Here is a 20,957-nt window from a genome sequence, read left to right on the forward strand (position 1 = left end):
CCAGGATCCCCTAGCACTGAACCAGGGGTTATCTCTGCAGTGTGTTTTTGGACCAGGCTTGCCTTGTGAGGGCGGGTGCTTGCCCCGCCCCCTTGGCCTCGATCCTCCTCGCCATTGGCCGGCAGCGGGAAAAGGGCGGGGCCGGAGCAGGCGCTGGAGTGGTGGTTTCTGCCAGAGCTCAGAGTGGCGGCGGCTGCTGCTGAGAACGGAGGTCGTGGCTCTCTCCTGACAGGGATGAAGGTGGCGGGCGGCGCTGGGCTGAGTCCTCAGAGGGGCTGCGCAGGGAGGACGCCCTTGGGCTGCACCCGGCTGCAGGTAGAGCTCTGCCTTGCCCTGGCAGCAGCAGCAGGGGAGGAGAGGGCGGGATTTGCAACCACCGCCTGGCAGAGGAGGCTGGTCTGCAAGGCGGCGCATGACTACTACTACTACTATTGTTATTATTATTAACAATAATAGCAATAATAAAATTAATAATAATAATAACATAGCAATAATGAAATTATTATTATACTTTATATAGCGCTTTATTAATAATATACATATTTAATATATTTAATAATATACATATTGAATATAACAATTTACACATATTAACAATAACAGAAATAATACAATTATTATTATTAAAATATTATTTTTATTAAAATAAAATTATTAAGAATATAGCAATAATGAAATTATTGAAATACTATTAAAATAAATGTATTATTAATATAGCAATAATGATATTATTATTAAAATAAAATTATTATTATTATTATTTAAATATGATGATGATGATGATGATATAAATCAGTGATGCCCAAACTTTGGAGCTCGAGGTGTTTTGGACTTCAACTCCCAGGATTCTTGGCTCTCAGTGACAATGAGTGGGGCTTTTGGGAGTTGAAGTCCAAAACTCCTTGAGGACCAAGGCTGGGTCACAACTGATTTATATGATGATGATTTAAATATAACAACAACCACAATAATAATAGCCATCATCTAAATCTGTGATGCACAAACTTTGGCCTCCCCAGTTGTTTTGGACTTCAACTCCCAGGGTTCTTGGCTCTCCGCCATGATGAATGGGCTTCTGGGAGTTGAGGTCCAAAACTCCTTGAGGACCAAGGTTTGGCTATCACTGATTTAGGTGGTGATGATGATGGTGGTGATTTGGAGCAGTGATTCCCACACTTTAGTCCTCCAAGTGTTTTGGACTCCACATCACAGAAGCCCCAGCCATACATAGCCAACAGCCTGGAATTCTGGGATCTGAGGTCCAAAACAACTGGAGGACAAAAGTTTGGGAATCATTGGTTAGAGCATTGGTTCTCAAACTTCCGTCTTCCTACTATACTGTTAACAGTATTTGAGTGTTTGTACCCTGTTATTTATAGAGCCACAAAGGCTCTCAGAGGGTCTGACAGGTTGGTCCAAACACACTGCAGAAATAATCCAGCATAGACCACTTTAACTGCCCTGAGTCAGTTGTAGGGAATCCTGGGAACTGTAGTTTGTTGTGGCACCAGAGCTCTCTAACAGAGAAGGCTAAATGTCTCACCAAACACTAGCATTCAGTCCTTGCATTCAGCCAGGGTAGTTAAAGCAGTCTCAAGCTGGATTATTTCTGCAGTATGTCTTGGACCGCTGTTAATTTGACAGTTCCCTGTCTAAAATTTTATTTTGGCTATTTTATTTAATTTAATAAGCCATCACAAGGAAGACTGTGAGGGTGCATCTACACTGTAGGAATAAATGCAGTTTGATACCACTTTTAACTGCTCTGGTGCCATCCTACACTATCCTAGGATTTGTAGTTTTGTGAGACACCAGCACTCTTTGGCAGAGAAGAGTGAAGACCTTGTAAAACTACAGATCCAGGATCCCACCGGATGGAGCTACAGCTCACCCATGAATCCCACTGGGTGACCTTGGGGAAGTTACACTTTCTCAGCTTCCGAGGATGGCAATGGCGAACCTTCTCTGAACAAATCTTGCCAAGAACACCCCATGATAGGTTTGCCTTAGGGTCACCATAAGTCAGAAACAACTTGAAGGCACACAACAACAACAACAACAACAAACATTATTTAAAAGTGTTGTCCAACTGCATTATTTCTACAGTGTAGGTGCACCCGGAGCTGCAGCACTTCTGGAAAGCTTCCCCTTTCTATCATCATAATATCTAGGAGGAGAAAATGGAATCTAGCAGCATATTGAAGTCTGATATTTTAGCATGAACCTTGAGCTATGATTTTCACAAAAGTTCATGCTAAAATATAAAAGTACAGTGACATCAGAATCCACAAAGCAGTGATACCTTTATGGGCCCAACCCAAATGCATAATGCAAGCTTTCAAAGCTCCACTGGCTTCTTCATCAGGCTTCTGTCATTGTAATTTGTTTCATGGCCAACAGAGTTACCCCTAAATACGTTTCCTGGGTGCTAAAATAAAAACTAAAGGTGCTGCTAGTTTCTCTCCCCACTACTTCACCTTCCTTTTTATGCTGCAACAGACTTACACAGCTGATTTGAACATTAACCTCTTAAAGGTGTTTCTTTGTCATTTCAGCTTCTCAACTTTAAAAAGCCTATTGCAGAAAGAAGGCAATAGCCAGCTCCTTGGGGATGCTGCTGGGGGCATTGTGATAGCACTTAGATGAATTTCAAAGTAACTTTTAAATCTCAACTTTATAGTTTACTGTGTTGATGGTGTTTGGGCTTTTGGAAACAATCTGTGCCACAATTCACAGATCTGAACAACATGGTAAACTGATGAGAAGATACTTGGAAGATCTTTGGCCACTTAAAAGCTGCGGAAAGATAATTTTTGCATCAGGTAAAGGGAAGTACAACAAAAAGCATGGCATTATTATCTTTACAAGTCTCTTGGTGCATTTCAAGATTGGTATCAAAGTACTTCATTCCATTTCAATGCACAGTTTTTTTCATTATAAAACAGTTAAAACTGCTGAGCAGAAATCATAGGGAAGTAGATTTTTTCTAAACATTGGAGATGGGGGGAGGGAACCTGTTTGTGCATTTTGTGTGCTAGTGGTTAACTATTAACACAAAATGTGTGTGGCTTTTAGTTGGAGATGCTGTGATTGCATCCTGCATTTAGTGGAGGCATGATTGGATGACTTTCAGAATCCAAATGCAAATTGTCTCCATTCTGTAACCTTCATTATTTGAGAGAACTTCATGCCATACATTGCAGTGGTTGCATGTTTCTTTTATAGCCCCAAAATGTTTATTATGGTTTGTTCATAGAGGGCAGTATCCTTTCCCTGAAAGCTTTCTGCAGCTGTAAACAATTTGCTTTATTTTGGAACAATTCAAGAAGCTCTTGCATAAAGCTGACACTGTTTTCGCAGTGTGAGAGTGGTAGAGAAGTAAAAAAAAGTTGTAATACAGGCATTCCAAGTGCCAGAAATTTGTTCTAGCATAATCCCTTTTAAATATGTATTGTGTCTGAGGTCCCTTCAAAACTACCTTTGCAGTATGGTAGTTCAAGTGCTACCTATGTATTGTGGGTAGAATTGCACTATTAACTGGTAAGACAGTAAATACATTGGTAAAGATTGCCAATTATTGGTAAGGAATTAAAAAGTCTCAATGTGAGCATCCTTCATGAATCAAGATGATCAATTTCAGAGGACCTATTGGTGGAATACTCTCTAAGTAAAGTTCTCTAAGGGGTTTAGCAGACAGACAGGGAAAATTGGGCCAATCTTGGTTTTTATGAAAGCAAGTGGAAGCCTCACTGTCTGCAATGCCCGCGATGAAGGAAGGCCAAACCCCCACAGGACAGTCCACACCATGTGGCATCAGTCCACACCTTTTTTTGGCGTCCCCCCCATGCATGTGCACCATCACATGAATACACCCCCTGAGACCACCAGTTTCCACCCAGCTGCCATCCTATTGAATGCCCTGTATGACTGGCCACACAGTCGCATGAACAATACATCACCTTATAGTATATCAGTGTGCCCAGTGACACATTGGCAAAGCACGATCATGGAGGCCCCCCATACAAGTCCCCTTTCTCCTCCTCCATCCCATTCCCCCTTTTGGACTATCTGGTTTGTATATGTTTGCATTATTGGCAACGCACAGTGTTTCTCGTACTTTCTCATCATGGGTTGTGTGACATATGATGGGTTGATGGTGCAGCTGGCCACTTGTGTGCCTGTATGCTCAAATGAAAAAAGTGTATGGCAAACAATGGTGCCAATGGCTGCATCCTTCTGGTCCCAGGATGCTTGCTCCAGACTGCTTCCACACACTACCTGGGCTTTCTTGCACTCGCACCATGCTGGTTATATGCTGGTGCAATGAGGCACATTTTCCACATTAAAGTGGAATATCAGAGCTTTTTTTTTGCTCCAGTTTTTCGCCCCAGAGTGCAGCTTAGTGTCAGTTTCCACCTGGTTTGGCACTGTATGTTGTCTGAATAAGTAGGCTTAAAGTCGGTGTGAAGCTGTTTTATTTTGCCAGTGCAGACATTCCCTTAGAAAAGAGAACTGATAGATTGCCTTATTTTACTGTAAATAACAAGATACTTTTATGGATAAGTGCATAGGAAATAAACGCTTATCTTAGCCAAAGCATAAACCCATAAACCACAAATTTGGGGGCTCTTGGAAACACCACTATTGTTGTTTCTAGCTGAAATGAAAACATGAAGTGTACTTTTGAATGTATATCAGAGATGCAGTTTGGCACTACTTTAACTAATAGAGAGTATGAGAGATATGTCAAAATGACCTGGAAAACGATGCTAATTATTATCAAGCATTAACAGCTTCGTGGTCAGTGACTTATGTCTTCAAGTGATATTGAGATTGGCTTGGCTTATAAATACCCCCCACATAACTAAGTCAGTAGTGTAGTATGGTTTGAGTACTACACTGTAGTCATACTGAAATGTGAGAACAACTGAGTTCAAGAAATATACTGTGAGAAAATTCTCCATAGTAAATTGCACACAGACCTGTTTCGCTTCACTCTTCTCCCTCTTGAGTGAGATTAATGTTATCTGTTATTTGAAAGTAAGCATTTGTTTATGTAGAATTTATCACATTGTGGCCACAGATTAAATCTGGTGCTATTTGTATACTCACCAGGAAACAAAGCAAAATAATCAAGGAGCTAGGCTGGATTAAATATTAAAAGCTTTTACAGCCCCTGAAACGTGTAATAAAGGTTATGGTCAGTTTTGCTTTTCTATAAGGCTTGAGTAGTGAATTTACATCATTTTACAACTTACGTTACACACAGGACCAGAAGTCTGTAAAGCCTGCTACTCTTCAGTTCCTGATTCCTACTCTTAAACTGGGAAAACATGAACTTTAATCAAATAAGGAAATACTTATTGCCATGACCCTTAGAAAGATAGTGGTCCTTGGACACACTCTAGGTGTTTCTAGATTATCTGTTGTTCCCTATCCTTTATTTAATCATCCATTTTCTCTATTTCACCTGTCCTTAAGACTAAATATAAGTAGAAATCCAGAATTCATGTGTCAAAAGTTCTGAAAGGCAGCAAGTGTCCATGTAATACACATAGAACTATATTTGTGTAACCTGGGAATTAGAGAAGCAAATGCTCAAGAAATGGACTCTGAGTGTACTGCTTACCTGCCTTGCTTTTTCTCCCATTGCTGTGATTTTAAGAAAAATAAAACTAGCCTATAAATGTAGAAAATGCTGGAAACTGGATGAACTTTTAAAAGAAAGTTTCAGCAACTTGAAGCTACACAAAAAACTTTAGTCTGTGTCCCCATGTTGTTTACATTAGGTAACTCCAGGGAATCTCTAGTTTTAAAACAATAAGTTGCTTATTTGACTGCACAGGCAAAACATTTTCTAGCTGAACATTTTCCCTCGGGCTGCAGTCCTAAACTATGTTAGTAGAGAATAAGCTCCACTTAAACAGATTTAAGACTTATTTTGCAAAGGATTATATGTCTGTGCCAATGGTTACCACAAATGGCTATGAAATTTAATACACTGAAGCATTGCATAGGGATGCCTCTCACTTTTTTTACTTTTTCTCAGTACAAAAAATAAGACACAACTGGCTTCTACATTACCTGTGTATTGAAGCTTTGCATTAGAACTCTGTTGGCACAGCTTTTCTTTTGCACATGTCTATAAATCCTGCCCTGTTTGTCTTAATTCATCTGTTTAGATAAAACCAGAAGCTTTTCCTGGCTAGAGAGTGAGTTTATGGCTTCATCACAAGTGTCAATTTTTGATGTAATTGGAGTTCTAAAAAAACAAACACCATCCACCTTGGCAGTGTGCCAAGCGAAAACTAGTTTCTCAGTAAATGGGTTTACAGGGGTGGGGTTACTCTCAAGGTGGTCTAGTAGAGAGCCTGACTCCTCTTTTTCTTCCAGTCTTTTGCAAGCTTTATTACTACAGTACCAGGTCGGTTATCTTTCAGAAGGGCAAATTTTGCCTCAGGCCTCCAGTTGATGATCTCTGCTAGAGATTGCTTCCTGATCCATAAAGATGTTTGCAGACCTTAAGATGCAAACTATTTTTTCCCTCACATGCCTCACACACACACCCCAAACCCATGTAATGTGAGAAGTGGCCCTAAACCTTGTTTTTCCCAGGAAAATGAACCAGGAGCAGGAGATGGGGGGAAAACAATACTTATTCAGTATAGTTGGACACAACTTGACAACCTTGTCAAAGGGGTAAAATGCCTTTACCTTTACAGCTGTTTGACTTAACACTGCATCACATGTTACAAAATGACTGAATCCTATGTGGATTTTTCTATGGTGGACTCTTGATGTGAAGCAATGGATCTCTGCCTGTCTGTCAGTCTCTCTTTTACTACATACATACTATCCAGAGCTGTGGCTGGCCCTAGTTCATACTGTATGTGCATGTATGTGCATATAGGTGAGTTGTTACGACATTCATTGTAAAGGCATATGGTAACTTCACCCATTTTGTTTACATGCTGTGGGCCCAGAGGTTCTCCCACAGTGATTTCCGCAATCAACTGCCTGCAAAATTTTTGGTTGTGCACTGAAGCAAGTCCTTTATTTCAATGAAAGTTTTGTGGTAAATGGTGTTTCAAGTTGGCTCTAAATTTCTCTGACCGATTACTTGCTTGTACTTTGTCATTTTAAAATTGCCAACCTAGAAGTGTTTTGCATTTACTTTTGTGGTTAAAGCACCCAACTCCCTTCACCCCCTCAAACCTTCGATAAGATTACAGCTGTGTAGCCTCCTGAAAGATACTGAGAGATTTCATACTTGTGGTCTGCGGATGTACAGATGTACTTCAAAAGCTTGCAGTATCGCTGACATGACTCTGTTGGCAGCTGTGTACTGAACGCCTTGTTCTGGACACTTTGCCAAGTACTTTATGCAAAACGAGGTTTTCAGTGAACCAGGTCTCATTGTTTTTAATGGCAGCAGTATGGTATACTGTAAACAAGTGTGGCTTGTTATGAAGCGTGGACAGCAAATTTCTAGACTGCACTTTAGAAACAAGGGCAGTTCTGTTTGTTTCAATGGTGAATGCTTTCTTTTCCCTCTGAAGCTACAGCAGAAATGTTTATAGATGTCAAATTCAGATAGTGTAATTTTATTTTCTAGGAACTTGGGATTAGGATCCCTAGACCACTGGGACAAGGACCAAGCAGATTCATCCCAGAAATGGAGGTGTGTGGTGATGATTTGTTTTGCTAGTACACAGTGAACTTGTTGCATATTCTAGGCTGAGGGTGGGTGGAAAATATTCAAAATCTAGTTTTGGCTGAAGAACAGCTGTTGATCTACAAAGTACCTACAAACTCAAGCCAGCATAACAAGAGTTTGGTAGCAATTCTGCTGAATTAGAAAACAGTAACGTCTATGTAGAATATTGGTATTTAATGGAACATTAAATGTATGTATACACCCACCCACATACACATTGTCACCTGTTCCAAATATGGGTTGACTTGTCCTTACATTTTTCTTGTTCCCCACTTTATGAGGAGAGGTGGGTAAGAAGTAAATACTGCTGCTATCATCATCATCATCTTGTAATTGCATATGTAAAATTAATTAAGCAGCATCCCTTCACTTCAAAGATAATAGATGAAACAAGTGATTTTGGGGGAATCTGTCATCACCTGTTGGCTGAGACAATACGTATTATGGTTTTATAAGGGACTTTGTTCAGGTGGCCTAGTCTGACATTCCAGCAACATTAGCCTCACTCTAATTGACTGTCTAAATAGCTGTTAGCATTTGGAGAGCTTCTGTCAGTCACATTTTAATAAACTGCCAGACTATCCTTCGCTAAATAACTCCTTATATATTTATCTCAATTGTCTGGAACTCCTGTGGGAGTAAGTTTGCCATGTTTAAGAAGGCATTAAAACCTTATAGTTACAAGTAGCATCCCTCTCCCTCCTACCTCCCATGACCCACAGACATATATAGAAGACGTAAGGGTTGATTTAGGACTCTTAGCTATTATCAAATGTGCAGGATGGTTTTCTTGTCTTTACGTCTTAGAAAAATACTGCTACTGTTCTCTCTTTAATTCAAACAGATTCTCCAAATGAGTGCCAAAGATCCCCAAATGCATGCTCTTTTTGCAGAGTCTTTCACAACTTTAGGGCATTTGGATAACATTACCTTGGTAATGGTTTTCCATCCTCAGTATCTGGAGAGCTTTTTGAAAACGCAGCATTATCTGTTGCAGATGGATGGTCCACTGCCTCTCCACTATCGGCACTACATAGGCATCATGGTATGTTGAATTATATAACAGACAGTAGACTGGCTTTTCTTTTCTTTCTTTCTCATTTTTTCTTTTACAGTTTTTAGGTTTCACTTTATAGCTAGTATGACTGCCCTTAGGAAAATTTAACATGTAGAATTACAGTGTTTTGCAGTATAGCTGGCAGGTTCATGTGGGAGTTTTGGTTAAAACTGTGTTGGGGAAGACCATTCTAAATAAAATATGCAATATTAATATTTGCATGTTGTTTACTTGGTAAGATGCACTGAAGAGCAATTTTCTGTAATCTGCATTTTTTTCCTAAAAGAAAATCTTGAGTTCAGTAGCTGGGAAAGAGGATTCCTTGATCTAAATCACACACATATACACAGCTATTGGCATTCTTCAGAAAGTAGCAGTATGACTATTTCCAGTATTTCACTAAACACAAAGCACATTTAAAAATAAATCACTGAACTGAGAGCCTACATTAGTATGTGGGTAGTCGATTCAGACCATTTGGGGAAATGCATGAGGAGGAGATGATAACCCTCCTCCAAGCACTCCCCCTCCAATATGTTCCCTTGCCTATTTTTAAGAAAAAAATGAAAATTTTAGGATATTTCACATCCTAGATAATTTATAGTGTGTTGTTTGTGCCTCAAAGGGCTGTATGTGATGATTCCATTGGCATTGTTACTGTTTTTCAGAACAAACAGAAAACAGTTGAAAGAGTGAAGAACATCTAGCATTGGCTTCTGTTAGAACACCACTCAAAGCTCTGGCTTCCATATAAAAAATGCTGGTGAACTAAACAGAAATAGCAAAACCAAACCATTTTTCTGACATATAAAAATAAAAATTATAATAAAAAAACACCCAATATAATCTTACTGGAAGTAGGAGCCTTAAAATCAGTCAGATCTGATTCTGAGCAACCTTCCATATAAAATAGATATATTTATATAAGATGAAGCAAGAAAACCTTATGAAATTCATGGGGTCGCCATAAGTCAATAGATGATTTGGAGACAGACACACACACACACACAAACACACTAATAGTTGCTGTTGTAAAGCAATGGGTAAGTTAGGACAACACAAAAAGCTGTTACATGGTCACTGCTACTGCAAGTGATAGTGACTAAAGGTTGCACCTGGACTGCAGAAATAATAAATTTGCACCCACCTTAACTGTCATGACTCCATCATGTAGAATCCTGGGATTTGTGGTTTGTGGTAGCACCAGAGTTCTCTGACAGAGAAGGCAAAATGTCTCACAAAATCACAATTTCCAATTCCATTGCACCATAGCAATTAAAGTAGTGTCAGACTGGATTATTTCTGCAGTGCAAATGCAGGCTATAAATCACAGACCTTCCATCCATGGTTTGTTGAAATGTTCCATCTCAGCCAAACTCTGGTTTGTGTCACCCCAACAAGCCAGAGAAAAATAATCCATGCTTTGTTCTATTACTTTTTTTTACTCTCATTTGGCATGGGAAAACCAAGTTGAAGTACTGAGTGATAAACCTTGGATAGAAGATTTGTTGGTTTAGCTATTCCCGTTTCCTGTAGAAGTGTTCAGGCAGCATGCTACTCATAAACAGTAAGCCAAAGTTCCTGGTGTATTGTGAATGCAAACCAGATCATTGCATTATATGCTTCATAGCATTCATTAACTTTCAGGCACATACAAAAGCTACTTGTTAGCTCAGTGGCTTAATGCTAGTACTGCAGCCACAAGGTTGTGAGTTCAATCCCAGCCTGCCAGCCTTTCATACATCAGTAAAACGAGCAATTGGCTTGCACATTGTATTGTATGTACAATACACATTGTAAATTGTAAACTGCTTAGGGAGTACTACTTCACTGATAAGCAGTATTGAAATGTACTTGCTATTGCTGTTGCTATTCTCTAGAAGAATAGATCATAGAATCATAGAGTTGCAAGAGGCCACAAGGGCCATCCAGTCCAACCCCCTGCCATGCAGGAACTCACACTCAAATCATCCCCAACAAATCGCCATCCAGACTCTGTTTAAAAACCTCCAAAGAAGGAGACTCCACCACTCTCCAAGGAATTGTGTTCCAGTCGAACAGCTCTCACTGTCAGAAAGTTCCTACTAATGATTAGGTGGAATCTCTTTTCCTGAAGCTTGAATCCATTGTTCCAGGCCTTATTCTTTGGAGAGGCAAAAAACAAGTTTGCTCCATCCTCAACATGACACCCCTTCAAATACTTACACAGGGCTATCATATCGCTTCTTAACCATCTCTTCTCCAGGCTAACATGATAATGTTTGTGTATAGTTTTTCCATTCTTGAGCAGAGTGCTCTTGTATTTGTCATTGTGGTCAAGGAGCTTCACTACAGGAAATTGCTTTGCAGTTTATAGTTTTTAAAATGTCTGGTGTTGCTTTCTCACCCAGGCTGCAGCCAGGCATCAGTGCTCCTATTTGGTCAATCTCCATGTCAATTACTTTCTGAATGTTGGAGGTGATCCTAAGTGGTTGAATGGTCTAGAGAATGCACCTCAAAAACTGCAGAATTTGGGTGAATTGAATAAAATCCTGGCACATAGGCCATGGCTCCTTACCAAAGAACATATTGAAGTAAGTATATATTGCATTCCTATATTTAAAAAATGTTTGATTTCAAGTTCTTTGACAATCCCTTGTCTTTCTATCTCTGGATTTACATGTGCCAACTTAGGCAGTGAGACTCGATGGCTCAGCAGTTAAACTCTGACTCTTATGATTGCCAGGGTGGCAGTTGAAGGTCCAAATGGTGCGTGATGGAGTGAGCTCCTGTCACTAGTCCCAGCTTCTGCCAACCTAGCAGTTCGAAAGCTTGTAAAACTGCAAGTAGATAAATAGGTACCACTTTGGTGGGAAGATAACAGCATTCCATTCAGTCATACTGGCCACATGACCACAGAGTCAAATTTGACAACACTGGCTCTTTTGCTTAGTAAAGGAGATGAGGACCACCCCCTACAGTTGGACATGACTTGACAATCATGTCAAAGGGGAAACCTTTACCTTTTTAACATAAGCAGTGGTAGCAGGAGGAAAGGGCTGCAGGCAAAGAGGCCATAAAAGAAGTAAGGTACTGGAGAAATAGATTGCTCAGAGCTGGCAGATTTTGTCTGACTTCCCATCCCACCATTCATACCTTCTGACCTGAATATGTTAAGAAACTAAACTATTTCAGACATCTTAATGGAAACACAAACTATAAATGAGTTTATTGGAAAATGCTGATCACTTCTGAAATACTCTTTTTGTTAAGCATGGCATAGTACCAAGTAGTAGACAGTTTTGATGTATAGCTCTAAATGGGCAAGTTTTATTAAACAATGATTCATTCCCTTGGCCTGTAGCGTCCGATGCTTCCAAAATAAAGCTGTGCTTTACTAAACTGCGGGATTAACTGTTTTGTCTTTCATTTGTCAAAACAAAAGCTTTTAAAACTTGTATGTTTTTGTTTTGTTTTTAATTAGTTTTAATGATATCAGACTAAAAAGACCAAGTCAGCTACATCTGCATTGCCAAAACTATGCCTGGTTGGATCTCTTTGCCAGATTGGCTTCCTGACATACTATTGAATATATGACTAATTTGTCCCTGGATATTTCACTTTAAATATGTTAAAAGTTAATTAAAACTCACTGCTTCAAAAGCACCTTAGTGTTTAGGGCACTTGGGTCTCTGATAGCTACTGTTCGGTTTTGTTTCTAAATTATATAAGCCCCCCTGGGCCTTTGAAAGAGGGTGAACAATAAATAAAATATGTAATTATTATAGTAGACAAATTATGTAGAACTACAAACTATTCTCCATTTTAATGGGATCTTAAAGAAATAATAACTAGAATGCATTTCACAAGGCTAATCTCTTGCTAGAAAATCTTTTGGTGACTGTATATGTGAAGTTACTTTAAGTCATTTCTGATTGAATTTTTAAATCTTTGAATTTTTCCCCTCAAAGCATCTTCTAAAGACTGATGAACATAGCTGGTCATTAGCAGAACTTATCCATGCTGTAGTTCTCCTTACACACTATCATTCGCTTGCCTCTTTCACATTTGGCTGTGGAATCAATCCAGAAATACATTGTGATGGCGGTCACACATTCAGGCCTCCTTCTGTGAGTGATTATTGCAATTGTGACATTACAAATGGAAACCATGGTGTATATGAGACACAGGCTCCAGCTGCAAATTGTACAGTAAGTATTTTGTACATCTTTATATGTGTATCTTAACACTGTGATATATTTGCTTCTTTTATTTACTGGAAAGCACAAGTGAGCATCTTTTTTAAAAGTATAAAGGAAACCAAGGTAGATTTTTGATGCATGATTTTTTGCTTGTACACAATTGATAATACCAATAAGTGGAGAAGGACAAACTGAAATTGGAGTGTATCTGGAATGTGAGCTACCAAAGTAAATTGCTGTCTAGGGTTGCAGAGTACAGTGTTTAAACGGGTACAGGCCACTAGAATGTACTCTTAATTTATGTTGTGTTTTCCAAATGGGTCCCACAGTACTGCTGAAGAATGAGTTTCTGTATATGTCTCTGGTGCAGAAAAGCTTCATAAATCGTAGATGTGGCAAATGAATGTCAAATTATGTTGTGAGCAAAGAATTCTAGTTCAATGTGTAATTCTAATGTTGTCTAGAAGAGGAGTTTTCATTACAAGAGAGTTGCTCCACTTTTTATGGAATACACAGATTATATCTGTGTATTGGAGTAGTGTGGGGCAAGGGGAGATATAGCGGTAGGAGAGTGGAGTTGTATCGTAAGGGAAGGCGGGATTTTGATTTTTAAATCTGTGATCTGTATTGTATTATATCTGTAATCTGTACTGTATCGTATTTTCATTTTGTTTTGTAAACCGCCGTGATCATAGGAACGGCGGTATATAAATAAAATTTCAATCAATCAATCAATATCTGGGAAACCCAACTGGATCAAGATTCCCAGATGTGCCTCCCATTTCATGTGGGAAATAGCAGTGTCACATTTAACAACACATTTTCCATGTAAGAGTTGCTCTGAGATTCCCAAATATATCACAGATTGTTCCAGCACTTCCTGATATAACTAAAACCGAGTCTGGTAGTTTAGCAGAAGGCTTTTGCCCATGTCAGGACTACATTGCTGAAGACTATTATAAGATCGTTAAGGTAGTTAAGCCTTGCCATAAAGCAGATTCTGATTCCAAAATAGACATCATTTTCTTCTCTTAACCCCTGATTGATATTTCATTAAAACAAATTACATGAACTCATGGAAAGCCTACAGTACAGAATCCTGAGGTTATCACTTGGGGAGGAAAGAAAAGTTGTGAAACACGTGGGACTTCCTTCTTGTCTTGCATGCTCTGGCATCTGGCATCAGAAACTGACATTTAAATTTAAGAGTGTGTTGTTTCTGAGACTGCAGTTTTCATTCACCTTCAAACATTTCTGTTACAGTAGGGCATCATATGATGCAATTCACAAATATGAGCCTTATTTGTTTAAATAATGTGGAAAACAATGTTAATTAACTTGTGTCCTGAATATGCAAAATAATCCAAAAAGAGATGTTTAATCAGTGTTACCTAAATACATTTAGTCCATAACTGGTAAAACTAAGAGAGACTGTGCAGACAGCATTTTCCCCTAATACTTTTTATACCAGTCTGCAACCTCAGAGGACACATACATAGTAAGAAGATGAATGGTTTTTATTGTAAGCCCATAATACCAAATTTAAATAATTTTATTTTGCTATTAACAGTGTTTGAAATATGTTTCAAATTATGCATTTATTAAAAATTTAATAACCCTAGCAGTTATTGTGGAGACAGGAGATGGTATTTGAAGGGTGAAATTTTTTGAAGCGTTATGAATGTGTTTAGGAGGTTCAATTATTAAATGCTCCAAAAATTTCACTAGACAGTAGGACAAAGAGGATCACTGTAGGAAGACATAGGAGAGGTTAAGGTACGTGCATGTGTGGGCTGAAATGTCTCATGCTGCATCTCATACACATAAAATGATATAACTGAGTTGAAAATTTCAATTAAATGTATAGCTAAGGCTATACACAATTTTTAAACTCTAAAGCTAGGATATGTAATATTGAGAAAATACAGGCCAGTTCAGTTCTGCAACTTTAATTTGGTACTACCGTTGTCCCTCCCAATTTGCAGGGGATCTGTTCCAGAACCCACCCACTCCCCGTGAATAGGAAAACCTCAAATGTTCAAGCCCCTATTGAAAATAACAGTGGCATGCGCCACAGGCAAGTGCACCATTTTGTCCCTCCTGGCTTCCTGTCTGCAGAAATTCAAGACTGTGAATGGGAAGTTAGTGAATTTTCTACAATTTTGAACCTTTCCAACAGGTGAAACAGGAAGTAATTCTGCTTTTAAAATCCATGCACTTTGCATTTAGTACTTAATAGCAATTCAATCATAATATCTTACTTATATCTGAATCTTCCACTTTGGGAATCACTCCTCATTGTACTGTTAAGGCCACTGAAGGGGAACCACCCCAACTTTAGATTTGGCTTTTCGCTAGATGAGTCAGATATCCTTACTATCTCTTTATTGCACAAAAAAAGGACACCACCTTACATACTGAGTATAATCATGTGAGCAGTAAGGCAAGGATGGAATGGGTATTCTAGTATTTGTCCCAGTGCATTCAAATGTTGTTTATCTTTTAAGACTGCTGAGCCTTTGTGTGAAGTAGAAGCACTTATGGAAAAAATGAAGCAACTACAGGAATGTAGAAATGAAGTAAAAGCTAGTCAAGAAGAAAAGGCCACTCGTTTTGAGAAGGAGAAGAGAGAAAGCATGTTGGTGGGTTGCTCAGGTCAGAACATACTCAAACTTATGTTAAAAACCCTTCTCCACTTGTGTCATGTCATAGCATTACTGATTTAATCCACTTAATTTAATTTGAAGGACTTTAGTATGTTTAAAATTTACCTATCAGATTAAACTTTCTCATGCTTTTAACATTCCTGACCAAAGCAAGTTTTTAGTATCACAAGTAACCCATTATAAACCATTTGTCCCCTTCAGAACTCAAATTCTGAATTAAAAGTCAAATCAGTTCTATGCACAGGTAAGTATGCATGGCTTTGTAAGAGCAAATTATAAGCAACTAGGAAGAAAGTATAATGGCATGTCTTGGCCATTGCTTCCGCTGCTTCACAAAATTGTCCCAGTCCCACCACTGTCATCTAATACTAACCGCAGAAGAAAAGGCTTTGGCTACTTACCTTCAGAACAGCAACCTGACATACTTAAGCAGTTTGTCTTCTTGATCTTGTTGTTTACTTGGGAGTATTGTGGTTTTTGCAGTGCAGACCTCCTTTCCATTTCTGTTCTCAATTGTACTGGGACCAAAGCTGAACTTTTGTACTTTTTCTGTACATACTCCTATGAGGCATGGGTTTTATGGTTTGTTCCCATGCCAGCATATAGTGGTGATTGCATTAAGAGCCAGGAATAATTTTCCCATCACATATCTGATTAGATAAAACAGTGCTTAAAACTATTACTCCCTCTTCCCTGGCTATCTTTCAGGCTTTAATCCTATCTTACGCTTATACCTTACCTTGCAGTAAAAACTAGATGTAGCACACTTCTAATTGTTAACACTGTTTTCTACAGGTTTTGGAACAATAATTATGAATCTTAGGCAGTTTTAAGATTCTTTTGTGTATACAATTCATTGTCATGTGTAGATCAAATTGATTTATTTCCCTTTCAACATGCAAGGACTTGTCCACTAGAACTGTGGTAGGCAACTTGTGAGTTGGCATACGATCTCAAAGCCTGATTAAAATCCTGAAAATGTGGATGCTCAACTTAAATGTGTTTCTAACCTTTCTGACTAGAAAAAGAATTTAAAATGAACAGCAAAAATGCTATTACCAGAAATGAGGATAGGTATGATATACTAGTGTTCCTCTAGCTAAGTTTTCTCATATTTGGAGATTACTTCCTAAAGCATGATGTGCCCACCTATTTGTTTTTGTATCTCCTGTTAGAAATAAGCTATTTAGATGAATAACAACCGAATAACAACCATCCATTCCAAAATTATTAGGATTAATAAGGTTCTGTACTAAATTGCAATCCTGCCCTGGTTAGAAGCAACATGTAAGACTTAGGAGTTTATCAGCCAAGGGAAATTGGAAGTATAATCTAATGGCAATCTGAATGCAATCATGGGGTTTAAGGTTATTGCGTGATAGACTACCACACACAATTTTGGGCAATGGCAAGCTATTTTCGTGCAATGGGAAGTCAGTTGGAAGGCTATTCGAATTCACGTAAATTTGCTGAACTCGCGAATTCACGTGAATGCGTTCTGGCCCCACTTTCTTTTCAATTGAAATTAAGAGAAATTCTTCCCATGTGATAAACTCCCTAGTATTAAGGGACAAATTCTTATCTTGTCTTTCAAAAATGTACTCTAGCAAACTATCAATTTAAAATTTCCATTTTTTCTTTTTAAAAAGTTTCTTCCACACCTGTTACAGATGGTATAAATTATAATACAGCAATTTGTTTCTAGATTTTATGTGTTTTTGAAATTGGTTTATATTTTTAACAGAGGATGAAGAATCAGCACCAACAAGAGATGTGTCTCGCCACTTTGAGGATACTAGCTATGGTTATAAAGACTTCTCAAGGCATGGAACACATGTGCCTACCTTTCATGTTCAGGTAAGATCTAGGCTGAAACTGAGAAGACCTGAATAAACTGACAAGCATACAAAATATGCTTACTCCAGGTTTGACTATTGCTATGCAAATCTTAGACAGTTCCTTAAAACACCAGCTGCATGTGGCCCTCAGTTCAGGCTCCCATTGTCTTTTTTTAACCTCATGCCCTTTAGGGGGTGTGGATGCGGCAATTTTGCTAGGAGTTGCAGCTGAGCTATTTCAGACCCAGACACTCTTTTCAAAAACCTAAGTGATTTATAGTCATTCCCTATTTTGAAAAGGATCCCTTTCTAAGCTAAATATAGCTGAAGGGCAGACCTAAGGACACAAGGGGGCTTTTTCAGAGTTTTTTTTCCTTTAAATGAAACATGTGCCCTCCCCATCAAAATCTCAGGCTGTTTCCTATTTCAAGTTCAGTCCAACAATGCTTTTAATACTAGCACACTGTCTTCTTTCATAACTTGAATTAATTTACCCATTTTGTCTTTAAGGACTATTCATGGGAGGACCATGGTTATTCACTGGTAAATCGTCTTTACCCAGATGTTGGACAGCTGATAGATGAAAAATTTCAGATTGTCTATAATCTGACTTACAACACCATGGCCATGCATAAAGATGTGGATACCTCAATGCTTAGAAGGGCAATCTGGAATTATATCCACTGTATGTTTGGAATAAGGTTGGTCTTGTTATAGTCTCTTCATAAAGCTGACTTATTAACTTTGATAAACAATGAGCTCTGCTGCACACAGACTTAAATAACAGTCAAGATCTTGCATCATCAGACATGTCATATATCCAGGAAGTTGAGGGCAGATTTTTGGGCCAAATGACCCATGGTTAAGTCAAGGGTGAAACTTTCAAATATTTTCCACTCCTTTTAAACATGCACGGAGAGAACATAAGGAGAGCTAAAGAGAAGGAAAGGATCTGTTTATTACAATTAGGGGGTGTAAATGTAAAGATATGCAACTGAGCACAAAAGTTAGAATCATCAAAGCCATTACATTCCCCATCACCATGTACGGATGTGATGCTGGAGAACAGTATTGAGGATACTATGAACAGCCACAAAGACAAACAAATGGGTCCTTGAACAGACTGAGCCTGAACTCTCCCTGAAAGCCAAGATGATAAAACTAAAGCTGTCATACTTTGTCTACATTACGACTCACTAGAAAAGATGATTATGCTAGGGAAGGTTGAGGGCAATAGAAAGAGAAGACGACTCCATGCCAGATGGATGGACTCAATCCAATCAGGGAAATCACAAACATGAGTTGGCAAGACCTAAGCAGAAGAGTGGAGGATAGGGGTGCTTGGAGATGTCTCATCCACACGGTCACTGTGGGTTGGGGCTGACTGGAGGACAGTTAACAACAACAACAGAATGGCATTGCTAATCTTAAAATGCCCACATCTGTACAAATACAGATAAGAAAATGATAAATGAGGAAAAATAATGTGTGTGTGCCTGGGGGGAAAGGGGGGAAGAGCGAACAAGAAAGCAACCTGCCTCTGTGAGGAACCCAGAATGAAGTAAGTGACAAGAGGCAGAGACAAGAAGCTCCCCTTGCCATGGAGACTGCCAAACCTGACAAGGCTTATACAGTAAGCCCCTATTAAAAATGGCTGCCGTAGTCTCTCTGCAGAGAGACGTATACAGTAAACCTCAATTAGAAATGGTTGCTGCTGCTCCACTCCACTCCGCTTCAAGTACACTAAATGGTGGACATGCTGCATTCTTCGGGTTCTCATGTTGTTGCTAAATGCTGCTTGGGGCAAAAAAAAGATGAGCGAGGAGGGAGGGCTGCCTTTGTTGCTACAGTTTGGGTAAAGGAGGGATAATGGAGTAGAAATGCTGCTTCCATGCTCTGTCAAGCCAAGGGCGGGGGGGGGGGGGGGCTGGGCTTCTTGCTTCTGTTTCTTGTCACTGTCTTTGTGCTGGGTTCTTATTCTAGCTCTGACCTGTGTATAAGTCAACCCTGGTTTTCTGTATCAGTTTTTTGTCAAAAAAATTCTGCAATTGTACAGGAGTACATATGGTGACTACAGTGATGGAGCCCCACTATGTGTTATGTCTGACAATGCCAAACCCTTCTCAACATCTTACCATTTCAGCCCGGCAGCACCTCAACTGAAAAGTTTCCAGAGGGCTGCACATTGAGGTACTGAGAAATGATGACTCCTGTACTTAACATGTCCCATGTACTGGAGAGAAAAGGCAGCTGCAGAAATCCCTCAGGGTCCTGGCACAGCTGCTTGTCGTAACATGTTAACAATCATAAATTTGAACTATATGCAGTTATGATATTGTAAATCCAGTTTTCAATCTTATAATTACTGAGCAGCATGCCAACCATATATTATTATATCAGGTCTGTACTTAGATCTTGCACCAGACTTTATTCTCTGTGGCAGGCATTATTAATACATATGGGTTAGATGGAGAACAGAGGAAATCAATTGCTATAATAACGCCTTACAAGACGTTTCAAGGCAGAGATTTATACTTGCTCAGTTCTAACTAGCAAATGGCTTGATCTAAGTGCCTCATGACCAGGAAAAGCCAGTCACTTTAACATATTTAACAGATAAAATGCAAGTTGCATAAGGCAGGGTGGGTCTCATGACCTCAAGAAATCATTAAGGAATCTATAATTGCTTAAACTGGTTAGGGATAAAGTGAAAAAGTTGCAGGACAAAATAAATTAAAAAAGGCATGTAGGTCACCAGAAGTATGGTAACATTGGATTGTACAGAAAATGCAATCTGCTAGGGCAGTGATGGTGAACCTATGGCACACGTGCCAGAGGTGGCACTCAGAGCCCTCTCTGTGGGCACACACACCATTGTCCCAACACAGACTTCACTAGAGTTTGTCATTAGAAATCCAGAGGCATGTGGCACTTTGCGATAAATAAGTGGGGTTTGGGTTGCAGTTTGGGCACTTGGTCTCTAAAAGGTTCTCCACCACTGTGCTAGGGCTTTGGAAAGTAAAGGAACACACTAAGGAAAGGAACTAATTTTCTATCCCACTTGGAAGAGCGCAGGAAGGTATTCAGAAATATATTGTCATGTAGCCTTGATTGAGAATCTAGGGGAGCTAGTTCAAAATCTACCAGAACACATATTCCTGCCAGATAGTTGATGTAATTAACCATCTAGTAATTACTAAAGTTTTCTTTGGTAGAAAGTTGTGATGATGCAAAAATTGCATGTTTATTCCCCTTGATTCCAGATATGATGATTACGATTATGGTGAAATTAATCAGCTACTGGATCGCAGCTTTAAAATTTATATCAAAACTGTGGTGTGTGCTCCTGAAAGGACCACAAGCAGAATGTATGATAGCTTCTGGAGACAATTCAAGCACTCTGAAAAGGTATGCCCTGCATGCATGTGTTATGACTTGCTGAACAATAATTCTACTTGACAGTTACACACACACAAAAAAAAAAGGGGGGGGCATTAG

At 39.1% G+C, this 20,957-nt stretch overlaps 1 protein-coding gene across 6 annotated transcripts in view; it reads left to right on the forward strand.

Annotated features, from left to right (window-relative positions):
* Positions 1 to 20,957, forward strand: part of SESN1 (sestrin 1) — a 56,533-nt gene that overhangs the window by 33,769 nt on the left and 1,807 nt on the right. The window contains exons 1-10 of one of the 6 annotated variants that reach the window (XM_089530618.1): positions 230 to 315; positions 2,737 to 2,822; positions 7,616 to 7,681; positions 8,562 to 8,762; positions 11,165 to 11,347; positions 12,725 to 12,964; positions 15,463 to 15,610; positions 17,366 to 17,478; positions 17,970 to 18,160; positions 20,723 to 20,867. In XM_089530618.1, the coding sequence (XP_089386744.1) occupies positions 7,676 to 7,681; positions 8,562 to 8,762; positions 11,165 to 11,347; positions 12,725 to 12,964; positions 15,463 to 15,610; positions 17,366 to 17,478; positions 17,970 to 18,160; positions 20,723 to 20,867 (1,227 nt within the window). In that variant the 5' untranslated portion in view covers positions 230 to 315; positions 2,737 to 2,822; positions 7,616 to 7,675. Of the gene's footprint in view, positions 1 to 199; positions 316 to 2,736; positions 2,823 to 7,615; positions 7,682 to 8,561; positions 8,763 to 11,164; positions 11,348 to 12,724; positions 12,965 to 15,462; positions 15,611 to 17,365; positions 17,479 to 17,969; positions 18,161 to 20,722; positions 20,868 to 20,957 lie in introns of those variants that run through there. The other 5 variants (XM_089530614.1, XM_089530613.1, XM_089530619.1 and 2 more) reach the window with 5 other exon arrangements.

The sequence above is a fragment of the Sceloporus occidentalis genome, unplaced genomic scaffold, assembly GCF_023333645.1.
Source record: "Sceloporus occidentalis isolate IW3139 unplaced genomic scaffold, rSceOcc1.0.p SCAF_6, whole genome shotgun sequence".
Lineage (NCBI taxonomy): Eukaryota > Metazoa > Chordata > Lepidosauria > Squamata > Phrynosomatidae > Sceloporus > Sceloporus occidentalis.